We start from the raw sequence: 16363 nt of genomic DNA on the forward strand, positions 1-16363 counted from the left end.
TGGCTTTTTGTTGTAATTCTAATACACCTCATCGCACTTGAGCCTAATGGTATTAATTAAGTCTTGCCTTATGTAACTCAGCTGCTTGTTCGGTTATCAAAAAGAAATCACAGTCAATCAATGAGAAAAGTTCTTAGCAACAGAGGTGTTGCTCATTTACTGCTCAGAGAGCTGTTTGGGCTCTAGTGAGGTTATCACTCAAGAACCTCCCCAGTTTAGGAAAATACAAACACATACAATATCAATATTTAGAGGGCTATGCAGTCTAATTTTCACGTGAAGCACCTTCATTAATTATGCCACTTAAAATGAGTATAAAGAATTTATAGGACAGTATTTCTGAAGTTTGTTACAGGCTTGAGCATTACATTTTGTTTACTACAACAGTTTGTACAGCTGTAAGATATTGTAATGTGTATCATCTGCACATCAATACAGACCGTTACAAGTTAGGCATGAACAAACTTTCTACCATTCTATGAAATCTTTCCAGAATCACTTAAGAAGAGCAGTTCTAAACTGTCCATTTAGTAAGCTTTGGAAGTAAAGGTCAAGCTGTTTTCTTCCTTAAGTCAATACCCATTAATTTCTAGGCACAATCTGACTTCTTATTGAAGCTTATTTAGAACATAACCAAAAGAACTGATACAAAAAGCCTTTTCCATTCTTAGCACAAATATGACCACTGCCAGGCATTGGTGCTGATTATTCTTAAGAGAACATTGCTCAAATAAGGCTTTCACAGCCTAGTTTCTGCAACCCATTCTGTCGTACATGTTTTCATGTTGAGTACAAAAGTCTTGCTAGGGTAGACAGCTCTCAAATGCAGAGCAAATCTTGTGTGTAGGTAAACTTTTCCTTTCCATTGATTAGCAACTTTTATCATTAATAATGAGTCTGTGCACATTCTAAAAAAAAAAAAAAAAAAAAAAATTATTATTTTTATTATTATTATTTTTTTAAAGTCTCCAGTAACAATTTCTTGCACCAGAGACAGGAGTGTGGCAGGCAGTGAGGGGCTGCTCATCAGGACTGTTTTCTTGGTGTGCCAGGACATCCCAGGATGGCTCTGTTGTGGAACATTGTGGAGTGAGATGAGATGCCTTGCAGCTTTAGAATGTAGTCTTGTTCTTTTGGAGGAGATAAAAGATGCTGCCACTCTTACAATATGACTTTTTGATTTGTGTAAGGAAGAAGAAATGTAGCAAGAAAAATCCTCAAAAAAACTGATATTGATCCTTTAGCTTCTGAATCCATGTGCAGTTCATATATGATCACTGAGAAAATAACCAAAGAGAATCAAACCAACAAAAACAATGATCTATCTCTTTTAAGGAAATACTGGTTTTGTTCAAGATTGCTTCCCAGGTGAGGCACTGAGCATATTGAATGATAGCTGTTAAATTCTGGATGAGTGGATGATGTTAAAAGGTGGGTAATCACTAGGAATTCCCTAGATCCACATCATTAAATGCTGATTCCAGATACCTGAAACTGTACTCGGGGTCCTGCATAACAGCAGATGGATTATCTAGGGGGTTGAGTAGTCTTCTGGCTCAACATAAGATGATGTTTTAACTGAGCAATTTTTAAAGCCTAAACACAGATTCTTTTGTATAAATCCAGAACACATGGCTTTGAAATAAACCCGGAACTAAAACCAAACAAAACTTTCAGACCTATATGATATGTACCTATATGATATGAAAACATGAGAGGGGAAAAAAACAACAACAAGAAAAAACCCCACCGTTTTTAGGAATGTAGCTACATCTAAGAGTAAGTTTTCTATGTAAATTTTGTTATTACACAGTTCTCAGTATCACAAGTTAGTTTGACTGAAGAGTTGGGGCAATCGGATATGTGGGAAATATCTGCCTACTATAAAAGAGGGTAAGAGGTGAAGGTGGCAGCTGGGAAGAGGTTAATATATGATTGCTGTGTGCTTTTGGAATGGGGCTTATACACATGTTACTCCCCTGGGATAAAAACAATGTTTCCCATCCCTCTGGTTTGGGATTTTTTGGGAATATAGGCATACTTTATGTGTAGGCAGTGAGCTGCCTCTGTGCAATGACTGTGTGTGTGAAACATACAGTTGCTTATCCCTCTGGAATGGAGTAACGGTGTCCCTCATGCCTGCCAAGCCCTGTAAAGGCATTAATAGTCTCCAGGGGCAGCTCTGCCCCACAGTCCAATTGCAAAGTGGCTGTCACATGACAACACTTGGGGCTGCTGCCTGGGATAGCCTGTGTTGGGGCACTCATCAGCCTCTTCTCCATGGGGAGCTCCTCTCTGTCTTCCTGCTGAAGACTCGCTGCATGGGGCCCGGGCTGCACCCAGGCTGTGACAGTGGTGGGAGGCATGGTGGCAGTGGCTCCGTCCTTTTGGCAGGTGGTGTCCTGGTGGTAGGAGACCAGCTCGTTGCTGAGGTGGACTCTCTCTACTGCAGCCCTGGTGGTGCTGCAGCAGAGAGACTGGCAGCCCAGCAGGTTGCTGAAAGCCCGACGGAAGTCTGCATTGAAAGCATAGATCACTGGGTTCACTGAGGAGTTGGCCCAGCCAAACCATACGAAGACATTGAAGGTGGTTGGGCTGACACAGGGTGGCTGCCCGTTGCTGTCGCTCTCAGGCTGGCAGAAAGGTAGCAGGCAGTTGAGCAGGAAGAAGGGCAGCCAGCAGCAAACAAAGACTCCCATTATGATGGAGAGGGTCTGCAGCACCTTGGTCTCCTTGCGCAGGGAGCTCCGCAGACTGGAGGCAGGCTCCTTGCTGTGGGCTGGCCACTGCCCGCCTGCTCGTTCCAGGGTGCAGATGCGGCGGATCTGGGCCTGGGCGATGCGATAGATCCTGGTGTAGGTGACGATCATGATGGCCACAGGGATGTAGAAGCTGATGAGGGAGGAGGTGATGGCGTAGGTGCGGTTCAGGCTGACGTCGCAGCGGGAGCTGGGGTGCCTCCTGTCCTTGGCTTTGTGCCAGTGCAGCTGCACGGGGACAAAGGAGATGAGGATGGAGAGGGCCCAGGCCGTGGCGATCATGGCGCAGGCCAGACGCTGCGTCATCCGGCGCTCGTAGCGAAAGGGGCTGGCGATGGCCCAGTACCGGTCCAGGCTGATGATGCAGAGGTGGAGGATGGAGGCGGTGGAGCACATAATGTCGAAGGCCACCCAGGTGTCACAAAAGTGGCTGCCGAAGAGCCAGAAGCCACCGGCCACCTCAGTGACTGCCTTCCAAGGCATCACCAGGATGGCCACGCAGAGGTCGGAGACGGCCAACGACAGCACGAACCAGTTGGTGACTTTAGTGCGCAGGTGGCGGAAGCGCAGGACGGCCAGGCACACCAGAGCGTTGCCCGCCAGCGTGCCCAGCACCAGGGCGCCCAGCAGGCAGCCCGTCAGCGCCCGCAGTGCTCGTGGGCCGCCCGCCGTGCTCTCCATGAGGGACGCCGTGCTGCCGGGGGGACATCTCCGGCCGCGCCTCGGGCTACTCACCGCACCCTGCCGTGCCCGGTGCTGCTCTCTGCCGGCGGCTGCGGGGCGGAGGCACCGGCTCGCTGCTCAGCATCGTCCCGGAGCGCGGCGGCCGAGGAGGTCGGGCGGATGGGCCCCCGAGGGCTGCTCTGCGTTGGGCAGAGCCGCGGCCGCCTACCAGCAGAGGGGCAGTGCCCGTCAGAGCCTTCGCAGCGCTCGGCGTGTTCCTGCGTGAGTGCCGGGTAGGCTGCAATGAGATGCCTGGTTTCCTAAAGAGCAGGGTAACGCTTGGCATCTGCCTACACTGAGCGCTACCAACTCTGGGTGGATGCTGTGGAAGCTGCCTTCTCACTACAGTGTAGCAACTCTGTTTTGCTGTTTGCTCTTGAGTCGAGAAACCCAGAGCGTGGAAACCTCCGACCTCTCCAGCATGGGTTCTTTATTTTGGCGGAAGGCTGTCCGTGCATTTCCACACAAATTAGCACCCAAAAACTGCCTGTGGAGATTTCAGCCTAAGTTGTTTTCTGATGCATTTCAGTATTTCCATTTGCTTTTATAATGACATACGTGTTGTTATATAAATGTGTCTTGCATACATTTACAGCCTGCCTTAGAGAAGGTGTGCTAATGCAGAGAGGGAATAATCTTTTCTTTTTGAAGAATGCGTATGATAATCCCATCACAAGAAAAGAATATGTAAGTTGGAACATGAATAGCAAAGATCAACTCATGTCATTACTTAGCTTGTCAAACAGGCACCTCTTTCTAGATGAGATTGTTGTTTTATTTTCTTATTTGCCTCCAACTAAAACTACTTCACCCACCAGTGTCAGTGTGAATAATTGTCAAGCCAGGAACTGTCTGATTTCCACTGTATGGTGAAGATATTCCTGGTAGTTAAGATAGAGACTGGAACATTTAACATAAATTTTGAATAGTAAGGCTGGCAGCTTACCCTGTAAAAATTAGCATGTTTGGGATAAGCAGGCTGCACTGTGTCAGCTCATAACAGATTGTTAACATTTGGTCGTGGCTTTTAAGATTCAAGTTGCTGTGTGCCTTGGAGACCATATTCTTCATAGTGCAGCACTGTGTGCTGTTCTTGCTGCTTCTTTCAGTTCTCTGGGAACTGAAATACATTCCTCATTTGTCTGTAAGACAAACTCATTATTTAACAATTTAGAATTTTCTCTGATAAAAGATATGCTTTATTAAAGTAATAGTTGCTGTCAAAATAACATAGGCTGTAAGATGCAAGCAGGCGGCACACCTTGGCTTATTTGGAGCTATCTGTATTTCCACATGCATGCATTTTGTCAGCATCTGCAAGCTGTAGGAAGTCTCTGGCTTTTATTCCAGTGCTAAAAACTAAATCTTTGTTTGTAAGAATTATATACGTTTGCTAATTTTATTCGATATGTTTGCTCTTCTTTAACAATCAGTGAAACGATCCTGAAGAATGGAATCTGCTAAGAATGGTAAACAAGACAGTAGATGAAATTAAGGCAGAAAGGTACCAAAAATGAAAGAGCAACGTTTTTATATGTTCAGCAGTGCTGTTACATGGCTCTGTAGCAGAAGGTAGGCAGCATTATGGAAAAACCTGTTTACAGTGTCTCTGTATATCTCCAGTTTAGCATTCATTAAAAAGGAAAGTGAATGTGCTCAGACTGTTTTGTGTGCATATGTTTTTATGCACATGCCCTATCTTGAGTTTTTGAGACTGCTGGCTGAAGTCAAATCTAGCTGAGAAGCAGAGTTCTAAAAAGTAAGTTCCTAGAGATGTAATTGAAGTAGGAATATAGGTAGAAGTGAGAGCCCCTACTTGTAGTCTCACTGGTAAAACTCTGTGTTGTGGACACAGCTCTTATTAAGCACAACTGAGATCACAAGAAGTGAGATGTTATTATATGCCCTGATCCTAGAGAAAATATTGACAATCACATTCATCTTCCTAGATACCAGGATGCAAGATGCAAATGCTTAAGAAACCATACAGTGAGTCAGAGGCAATGACAGGAATAGAAACACTGCCCCACTCATCTTTCTATATTGGTCATGGCAGAGTGAAGAGTAAGCTTATCACAGAGGGAGGAAAGAGAGATGGGAAAAACACAACAGTGTGAAAGCCAGTGTGCGCAATGTGTTGACAATGTTGCAGACTTTGTTTTTAAGACATGTGAATGTTCCTTGCATTAAGCTTATCCAGGATAAAATAGGAAGGGTCCGAGAACAATACTTTAGAAGATGCCACTAAGCTGAGTGAAATAGTCTCTTGTGACTCCAGAATAGTTGCAAGCTCATTCTTGCTTTAAAAAGGAAACTTGCTCGGAGAATATATGTAAAACATACTGGAATGTGTATAAATGCACATAATCCTTTCACACTGTACATTTTTTAAATGCCATCATTGTACTGGAAAACTGCTCAGTGAAACCTTTGTCAGAAACCCAAATCAGTTTCCTTCTGCTTCTCTCACTTCTCTCTCATAAAGCTATCTCATCCAATAATCAGTGCTCACATATTTATAGAACATATTATGGTTAAATAGAGATCTGATTCAGAACTTAAAATTAAGCCTTTGATAGTGTACTATTACCACATTCAGAACTCAAGCCTTTATAGGTCCCTACTGCACTGGCTGGCAAGTTAACTACAGGTAAAACTACATCTGCCATCAGGCAGCCCATGACCCTCCAGGCCAGGGATGTGCCTCCTGGGTGGGCATGCAGCCCTTGCATGCTGTGCCACTGTGCTCCTGCCTCCTAGCATCGCTCCACACTGAGGCCCAGCTGGAGGGCACTTAGTGCTGCAAGGTCCGAAATGCAATGACTGCACACTGCAGACCACACTCATCCAGTGCCAGTCATTACCGCTTTGTCACAGGGATTTAATGCCACCAGTGGTTGATCAGCTAGTTCTTTTACTTCTGATACTTTGTCCCAGTGAGAGAGAACTTTTATAACCAAGTGTATGAAGTAATATTGTTTAGTGGAATGTGATTACACTGTGTAAAGACCCATTGAGGTTATGGTAAGATGAATCTCTGAAGAAGTGGTTCTCCTTACAGTCTGAATGGCAGCATTTGAATTGCAGAAAACTGGATTTTGTGATTACCTTTGCGACTACTGCTTTTGAGTGACTTCAAATGCTTTGGAAGAAAATATCATGTAGAATTGAAGGCAAAAACAAAACATCTGAAATAGATATGATTATCTATCTCTCTACCTATTTATTTTGCTCTGTATAGCTAAAGAATGTATCCAGCTTTGCACAAATGTATGTTTAAATACATGTGTATGTATTATCATCTTGACTCTAGGTAATTTATTCCTGTTTCAGTGCTATGTGAATTTCATTAACCTGATCATATACTGAGACTGCTAATCTATTTGTACAGCGAAGCCAACATTTACTGTTGAAATTAAATAGCATTTTTATTACAGAGATATGGCTTACCTGCATAATAGAATTGAAATTCACTGAATAATTCATTGTTTCAGAAGCTGTCTAGACAAGTTAAAGAAAGAATAACTGTCAGCAGCAGAGTATCAAAAGTGCTGAGTCTGTTCATGCTCAATAGAAATAGTTTGAATTTGTGATGTCCGAAACAGAGTCCATGATTGCTCTTCACATTATTTTAAGTTAATATGGCTCTTAAAGTGATAAAAGTGTTTAATAATCAGCTCTTGAATTCAGACAAACAAGCAAGAAAACAATAATTACAGGCAAGTTGTTCTTCCACAACATTTGCTGGAGTCACAGTGCAATGGGTACTGAGCAGTGAAGACACCACCTCTTGCATGTTTGGACCACTGAGCAGATAAGAAGGTATCCTTGAGAGATAAGGGAAAGTTTCTTAATATTTTTATTAATCTTTTTTAGGAGTAATAATATTTAAAGAAGTTTCAGCGTTAAAGAAAAAGCACAATTGCTTCTTCTTTATTGCTGTTTTCACAAAAGCAAGACAGCATTTTTTTACCAGATCAACAAAAACGTGTTTCTTTGCAGAAGCTTTGCTGATCAGGTTCTTTCATACCAGGCTAAGGTGTTTTCGTCTACTGCGGTTGACAAATTCTCTAGATGCAGAGCCTCTGTCTTCTCTGTGTATCCGGTTTATGTCATGTAAACAGAACAGTTCTGTCTCCTAATGAGTGGATCATTGAGGTTTTGTTTACAGTGAGCTGTGGGTGCGCATTGCAGCATGTCCCATCATCTCCACCCAGATCAGGAGATTTACAGGAACACAGTCTGGCTCCCTTTCTGCTCTTGCCCTGAGTTTCCTTCCCACAGATGCCCGCGTGCTGAGAGAGCAACCAAATCAGCACACATGGGGATTTCTAATGGGGGTCAGAACTTTTCTACATAAACACAAGAATATATGGAGTTAAATGCTCAGATGTTTTTGGAGTTTGCTCAATGTAGAGATCACAGATGCTGTTTGGGGCAGCATGGGCTTCTAGCTGATACTGAGGCATTTGGTTGAGACTCTAGTGAGCTGTCCTTTTCAATCTAGATGTTCTGTATAAATCCCTCCCATTGGAAATGCCTGGAGACATCACTGTAGAATAATAATTTAAATATATGTGCAATATTTTTACCTTCCAGGTCTGACACAAAACTTGCATGTTTTTGCTAAGTGTACATCCTTCTATGCAGAGGTTCACCTCTGTTTGAATGTCTCCATTGTTTCCTTAAGCAATAGTTAGCACTGCTGTAATGGTTCTGCTTCCTTCACTATTCCCTTATTTGAACAATTTTGTTAATGCTGTCATTTTATGAAAGTCTATCTTTTTACATATAATTAATGTGGTTAGCACATGACTACTGTAAATAATAGATACTGTTAACAACAAGAGTACAAAAGATGTTTAAGTGATTAACATTACAATAATCAGTAGATTTAAAAACCTTAAGACTATGAAAATCAAGTTGTGAGGAGTCTGAAGCAGTGTAGGAGATCCAATCAACTATCACTTCAAGTGCAGCTTTAATATGAACAAACATGAAAGAAAACAACTCACTCAAAGGGCTTACTTCTCAAAGGAACATTCCATAACTCTGCATTTTACCAGACCTATCTTGCTTCAATTGCTTCTATTTAATCTTTTCTGTTAGCAATAAATATGCAAAAAGAATTAGATTATTTCTAGACATTTTCCTTCAAAAATGATCATAAATCTTTATTGTGATTGAACAAATGAGTTCAACATTGTGCCAAGAAACAAGTGAATACTTATTACTAAATAGAAAAATCATGTTCATGTTCCAAAACAGATGAGGCTAAATGAATTTGTTTCAGTCTGCTAAGTAAAGGCTCGGCTTAAAGGCAAAATCTGTCTTTGGTAGTAGCTCTGTTCTGATCAGCTTCAGTAATTCAGCCCATTCTCCAGTGAATTTCTGAACTGATATCACACTGATAATGATATCATATAGTTTTCTTTTCTCAAGACATTTTTCTTTCCATCTCTCTTCAGAACTGTCATAAGCGAGTCACTCGTTTTCCCCATCTGCTGTCTTGGTGGCCCAGCTTTTATCAGCTCCCCAGCACAGCTGCAGTTAGCTGCTCTCACTAACAAGCTCAGACCAGGAGCTGGTTGTCATGCATTGCCCCTGGCCTGCTGGCTCTAGCTTCCTTGGGAGGGTTGGCAGTGACTGAATGCTGCTATTTCCCACTCAGCACCTTCAAAGGCACTTTTAGACAGTGCAAATATTCCATATTAAATAAAGAAGATAACTCAGGCAGAAATGAAAGGCCCTGTACAACATTTCAGTACAGTCCAAAAACCCAGAAGCTTTGATGCCCCAGCATCCCTGGTGCAGCACTCCTGACTTTCTGATGTCTGGCAGGCAGGGAGCACTGCTGTAAGGCAGAACAGCCTGCGAGGCTGCCTGGAGTAGCATTCAGTTGAGTTGGCTTCTGACACGGCCCATCATTTACGAGGCAGAAAGATGATTTTAGTGCAGTTTTTGCCCTCTCACATCTGAGCTCTATTTTTAAGTTCCACCGCACAAAAGCCAGAACTTGAACAAAACAACACATCCAGCTGCTCGAGTACTTTGTGACAACAGCTGCCCTTTTACAGAGAGGCAGAGCAAAGTGAAGATGTTTTTGATTTTGCTTTATAAACAGAAATGCAAAATACACTACATTACTATAGCAATCACTACCTTCGTTATTCTAACCAGTGTTTAGTGTAAATTACAGTAATCAAGATAATAACTGAAAAACTCTGTAATAAAGTGTTGCTTGTTTCAAAGTGTTATGTCCATATTCTCTAGGACACAAACATTTCATTGACTGTCATTGCGTTTATAAAACCAGCTTTAAATTTAAGAAATGCAATCTATCATATGATTCCAATAGAGGGCACATGCAGCACTTTGAATAGTGCTCAGCATTAAGAAGTGCAGTTTAATCTGTACTTAAAGTTATTTGACTTTTAAGAATTTCAGACAGATACAGCATTGGTTTTTGCTTTGTTTTACACTTGCTCATTTTAGAGATTTAGTGACAAAATGCTTGCCAGCAACCTGGAAGGCTTTCTAGGTCCCAATAGATGTGACACACTGAATTTTATTTTTTCACAAGGACCATTCCTAGCTCTTAAAAATTTGCTTGCAGCTACTATAGGAACTGTTTAGACAACATGGTCAGGTAACACAGAGATGAGGTACAATTTTTTTATCCTGAAGAGATGACCAAGCCACTGCCAGCAGTAAAGCTTGGTGCTGGAATGAGCTGGGTTCATGGAGTAACGACAATTAGGTACACAGTGTGTAAACAGGACAGAAGTGATGCCAGAAGATAGATAAAAGCCATTTTGAAGGTTTTACAGCCCTGCATTCATTCTTCTTTCCTTGAAGATCCCACATCCCTAAAGCCTAGCCAACTTGTATTTAGAAAGATCTTGAGATTCTTCCTGAATATCCATTTGACAGTACAAACTTTCTATTATCTAAGCTGGGTTATTATCTCACACTGTCAAGCTAAGCTGAACTTCCTATAAGCTCATGGCTGGACTGTTTGCAGCTTTTAAAGTGACTGGGCATTGTGCTTGAGGACACTTGCACGTGAACACTTACGGATGTGGCTGCAACAAATTGGGCCTCTCAACATGCTCTGACTGTCTCAGAAATTGATTCATATTCAAGTTCCTGTCCTTTATCTTCAGGGCTTGTAGTTCAGATGAAGAGTTCACAGTAAAGGTGATGTTTAATAACTATTTGGGAACTCTCTACACTCAGATGAAGTTCATCCTGAAGGGGTCACTAGATGCACTGCTAGCCCCAGCAGTTCTAGCCACTGCTTTGCTGCTCTTCTCTAGCAAAAGTGGCACACATTTGTGTTCAGATACAAAACAACCAAAAAGCCTTATCTGTAGCATGTGCTTCTTTCCCTTTGGCAGAACATGACAAACATTTGTTGCACTGACTACATCTTGATGGTGTAACACGAGTTTTAGTTCTACTGGGGACCATGTTCCTTTCAGCCCTTCTTTGATTTTCCTTCTGTGCACACCCCTTGTATGGAGAAGGTGGGGAGAATGATGTATGATTAGCTCATGACATCAAGCTGGGATAAAATGAGTTATACTCTTGGAACTGAGAAATAAGAAGTGTTCCTCAGTTCTACAGTTTGGACGTAGCTGTTACCTAATGGCTGTACTTAGAGCTGTACTTTTAATGCAGTGCTGGACTGTGATACTGTAGTGAGAAACATAGCATAAAAACCTGCATAGATTAACTCAGCAACACAAGCTTTCAGTGTGATCTGGAAAATAGCTCCGCATATGAACAGGACGCAATACTGGATAACTAGTAGGTGACATTTCTGCATAGTAAATATACGTTTCTTCTTTTTTCCCCTTCATTTCTCATTACTATCAATCCATGGCTCCAAATGTTATATGTTGTTTATTGTAGATATACAAACATTTCTTAGTGAATGCACTCAACAATTAGCCTTAAGAAATAATACACGTTAAGACTTTCTGCCCTTTTGCTTTGCCTGTGATTAACCCCAATTGTACCAGCTGTGCCTGGCTGCATTTCCTAAGGGCCTGTCTGCCATCTTTGCATAGCTTAAACACAGAGCAGAAAACTGAACCTTACCCCTTCCAGCCACTCCCTGTTACTCTGTTTGCCCAAGGTAAGGGAAGGCTGTTCTTTTAAGGATAAGCTTCTGTTTAGTACTATTCAGAACCAGGTTAAGCATTCACAAACAGCACTTTGTAGATTTGCTTCTGGCTGTTTATTCATGTCTGCATCATATGGCTTCGTGTGCTGCAAAACCAAGAGAACTGCTAGGGCTGTAAAGTAGCATGGCAAGAAAATTAAAGCAAGAAAATTGTCTGTGTAACTATTATTCATAACATTTTCCAGCCATATCAGTTCTTCAGTCTGATTCATTGCATTGCTACAAAAACAGCTGAGATAGTGTTAACAGCAGGCAGGATTAAGAAGGTGAATGCATGACCAGGAGTTGGGGCAAATGAAATTGGTGTACACACCAACATTGCCACTGAACAATTGTTTACAATTTTTACTGTTCACTCTTTTACACCTTGTGACAGTGTTTTCTACTTTCTGTGAAATGTTTGAAGGCTTCCATATTGGTCGAATCCCAAGAAAAGACAATAACATTAAATTAAACAATGTCATCTGCATGTAGTTCTAAGCTCAGTTCAGTTCTCACTGAGTTCAAGAGGAAAGACTGTTTTAAGCTCCATACCTTCTTAGTGGATTTCCGTTGCCACTAAATTTAGTGGATAGAATTTTGGGATGCTCAGGGCCTGATGCTCAGTCTCACCAAATGTTTACAGCTATTCTGTATATGCATATGTGACAATTGAGCAACTGTAGGTTCAGAGCAGCATCAAATCAGATCAGCTAGATTATTCCTGAAGAGTTAATATAAGCATTGCTTGTAAAGAAAAGGCCTGCATTAGAAGAATGCAAAGACAGAATCCTCATAGCCCCCAAAATATGTTACAACACGAATTTCAAGGAAACACAAACAAACAAGAAAGAAATCCAAGTTGACTTGGCAAAAAACAAAATCTGATATATTTTTTTTCTGCTTGTATTTTATCATCCATTTAAGTAATTTTATTAGTATTAGTGATTCAGCAAGTAAACAGAGTATAAGGCTGTGACAGGAATTTGTGATAATGCTGTAATTACCATGTGGGTGGACTAAGAGCTTTTTATCAACTACATATTAGATTTAAAAAAGTAAACAAAAAACGTATACAACTTTCATTGCATCTGACATTAAAAATTGGCAGGAAAAGTACAAAGTAGAGTCCTTGCAGCTGAACAAGCTGTCATAAAATTATTTTCTGTTGTTGCCTGAGGACCAAGATAACATTTGAAACATGGATATTGGGATGTCAGTAGTCTCTTGATGATGGTACGCAGTGGGTAACAGATTAAGTTTCTACGTAGGGATGTTGTCTACACAGGGCAGTTTTGCAGGGGACAACATGGGGTTTACGTGCATGCAGAGTCTTCCAGTGCCTGGCAATGGCTGGAAAGTCTTCAAGCCTGTAACAGAGCAATGGAAAATATAGTTTAACCCATTCCAGTGTTCAGGGAGGTTTTGACACTCTTTAAATCACAGAAAAACATAAGCAAGGCACCATAGGCTGAACTGTCCAAGTATATAATGCTTTTGAGTGTAATTTAATTCTGGGACTGCAGCACAACTGGGAATGTTCTAAGGAGAAGGCTGCAGTGTGTGGGAGCCTGCCAAACAGCATATCTCTGAATGTCTTAATTAATTGCTAGCTAGAGTCTGTGATGAGATCTTGTCCAGAAGGCATTGTATTAAAAGTGCAAACTGTTATTAGAGTGAAGAGTAAGGCTGTTCCTGCCAAGGCAGCATTTCCAAAGGAATAGAGACTCTGAAGTGAACTGCCAAACAGCACAACTATATTGCAAATAGAAAGCCATCTGAAGTTTGGGGAGCCCAGCGGTACGGTTCTTCTTATATATTGATCTGAGGAAGCCATTCCATCTCTTAATTACAGAGGTAATGAAACAGCACAGGGAAACCAACAGATGTATATTGGTTATGTGTGTAACTTCATTGGTTAACCAAAATCTGATGCCTAGCTACACTGTTCTTTTGAAAATAATAATGCAGTGATGGGCATTGGCTTAGTTTTTGTACAGTTTCTCAATAAATATCCCAGTATTTTCTCCGTGTTGCCAGTAGCATTGTGTCTTTTTCTGCAGGGACCATACACCAAAGCATACAGAATTCATAACTGTGAATTTTTAGCACCACTCATAGTATACCCTGTTATACACTTTTGCAGGATTGGATCCTTTAGCTATGTTCCCAGCCTCCTTGAAAACAGTTGCTTGGCTTATATTGTTGCAGTTTAAACTTGGGAGTAAAAAATTGTCAGTATAACTATTATTCATAACAGAATGAAGCAATTTGAATGAACCGATCAAAATGGAAACTAGAATAAAAACTATTGACCTAGAACTGTGTTAATTATATCAGAGATATGTGACATTTCCTATGTGTTCAGATCTTTGAAAGGGTGGAGTGATAGACAGGAGCTGTTCCTAATGTGGGACTGTAGTAAAAGGTCAGCTGTCAAAAACAGACAAGGATACAGACATGTCTAGTTCTGTGCTGCCTGTGTATTTACCAGCTCTGAAGGCATCAGGACTTGGTCACTGCAGCACACCATAAACCTTTGGAACAAGGGGCAGGGTTTCAGTTTGTGCAATCCCCTGAGTAAGGAGTATTGAGAAGCCTGGCTTGTTTCTTATGTGATACTTCAATTGCAAACTCTTTGGATCAAAGTCTACCTGCATTATTTATTTGTACAGTCTCACCCAGTGGAGACTTGCTTATATGGATCTTCTATGTGTGCTTTGTGATATAAAATAATTAAACCAGTGATGATTGCTTCTTTTCTCTTTCAGTGACTAAAAGTGAAAACAAATGAGCCAAGTTCATTTGTTGCTTAGCTCTTATCTCGTATGCATTCTCTTGCTACTTCACCACAAATGGCATTGCACTCAGAGCTAAGATAACAGAGATGCTCTTTTCTTTTTGTAATCCAAAACACCTGGAGTAACTTTTCCATGGTTGAAATATTTTACAAATTGAGCTCCCGCAGAAGAGTTCTTAGCACAGGAAAAGCAATTCAGCTTCAGAATTATATGGCATTATTTCTTTACAGACTTCTATTTGGTAAAGTTTTCTCCTTCATAGTGATCACCTTAGAAAGCCAGGAGCACAAAGGATCTTATTACAAGAAAATTGCCCTAATCAGTTTGAGAACAATATTAGCTAAGCAGCTATTTCCTTTTCACTATCAAATTATGCCATGTCTTGTCTAAAACACTGGATACTGAGGGCTAGAACTATAGAATAAACAATGTAATTTTTAATCGTATCAGGCAACAGCACAACTACATTGTGGTGTGGTTAGGGGTAGTATCTCATGTTACAATTTCTTTAACATCAGTAAATAGAGGAGGTTCACACTCTGACCCATCATTTTCAACCTACAGCCATAGAACAATCTCCTTCAGTTTGATGATTCACTTTTCTGGGGGTCTTGCCCTAAAATGAATCAGAGGAATTATCTAGATTTTTGGCTTGGAAAATCATTTCACAGATATGTAATAACTGTAACACAGGACTGCACTCTCACAAGATTCCAAATATGTTCCTTCACTCCTAGTCCTTATTGTAGCATTTTCTGCAATCCCGCTTTAAAATTCCAGGCTTTATAACCACCTGTCTCCTGTTTAGTACCCAGTTCTTGTGTGTTGCTGATGGACCCTCTACATACTCTGGATTACCTGCTCACCCTGCTCTGCCAGGTCACATTGAGCTGGTTGCCCAGAGATGCACGTGAGCTTCTGTGAATTCCTGCCTTGACTTTAGATATTTGACTAAAAGTAGTTTCATTAATAGTTGTGTGGGAACCGTATAGTACATATCCTTGCTTATACCTTCTTTAATTCCTTAGTTGTAAAAAATAGAGAGGCAACACAACCCCACAATTTAATAGTAACTGTATTTTATACTTTATATAACATTTTCCATCTTTAAAAAAGATAATGGGAATCATAAAACATATTTTGCAAGCACAAAACTGAGGCAATAAAGATGAAGTGAGTTGTCTGTATTCACATAAAATCAGTGGAAGCTAAGAATATGGCTTTTGTCTTCTGACTGCTAGGCTGTGCAACCAACAAATCATAGGACAGGACAAGATGGAACTTCATAGTCCTCATTAGTTTCTAAATTGCAACATACAAGATTGATTGAAATACTAAATAATTTTCTGGGAATCTGCTGAAAAGTACACAAAAATCTGTCCGTCTAGCAAGTCCTTGATGTGGGAATCAGTGCAAATCAGTGAACCTAGTGTGTGAAACAACCTGCTGTCCTTTGGAATCTCTAACGTAATTACCAGCAATCCCAGTTGCACTGACTGAAATAAGTTCATTCTAAGCCAATCCTGTGTGACAATCTCAGTGCCAGTCTTCATTTTGCTTAGCGTCTTGTACTGTTTTGCCAGTCCTGCATTAAAGCCTTGGTTTTCATAGGCTTAGATAATAGCAGTCTATACAGGAGTGAACTGCTATACAGCAACCCAGTTAAACAGTGAACACCATTAAAAATATGCACAACACATGCTGGATCTCCATGTGCTCGTTTAAACCCAAGATTTACTCTAATCAAGGCAGCTTATTTGTCCTGGTACAGAATGAGCTCTTGGATAATTCATAGTTTATGGATTCACATTGCATCCAAACTGTCCTTACTTGTATGGCATACAGTGCTGCTGTGTTGTCAGTACAATTCACTTTACACTGCAGTGCCCAGAGTAATAATAAACATACAG

The 16363-nt window shown here is 41.0% G+C and overlaps 1 protein-coding gene across 1 annotated transcript; it reads right to left on the reverse strand.

Moving 5' to 3' along the window:
* Positions 1-1708: 1708 nt before the first annotated feature.
* Positions 1709-3978, reverse strand: LOC116231505 (D(1) dopamine receptor-like). Its single transcript, XM_031597273.2, has one exon. The coding sequence runs from the start codon at positions 3438-3440 to the stop codon at positions 2103-2105; it is 1338 nt and encodes a 445-aa protein (XP_031453133.2). The 5' UTR covers positions 3441-3978; the 3' UTR covers positions 1709-2102.
* Positions 3979-16363: the final 12385 nt, after the last annotated feature.

The sequence above is a fragment of the Phasianus colchicus genome, chromosome 8, assembly GCF_987193195.1.
Source record: "Phasianus colchicus chromosome 8, bPhaCol1.hap1.1, whole genome shotgun sequence".
In the NCBI taxonomy this organism is placed as follows: Eukaryota; Metazoa; Chordata; class Aves; order Galliformes; family Phasianidae; genus Phasianus; species Phasianus colchicus.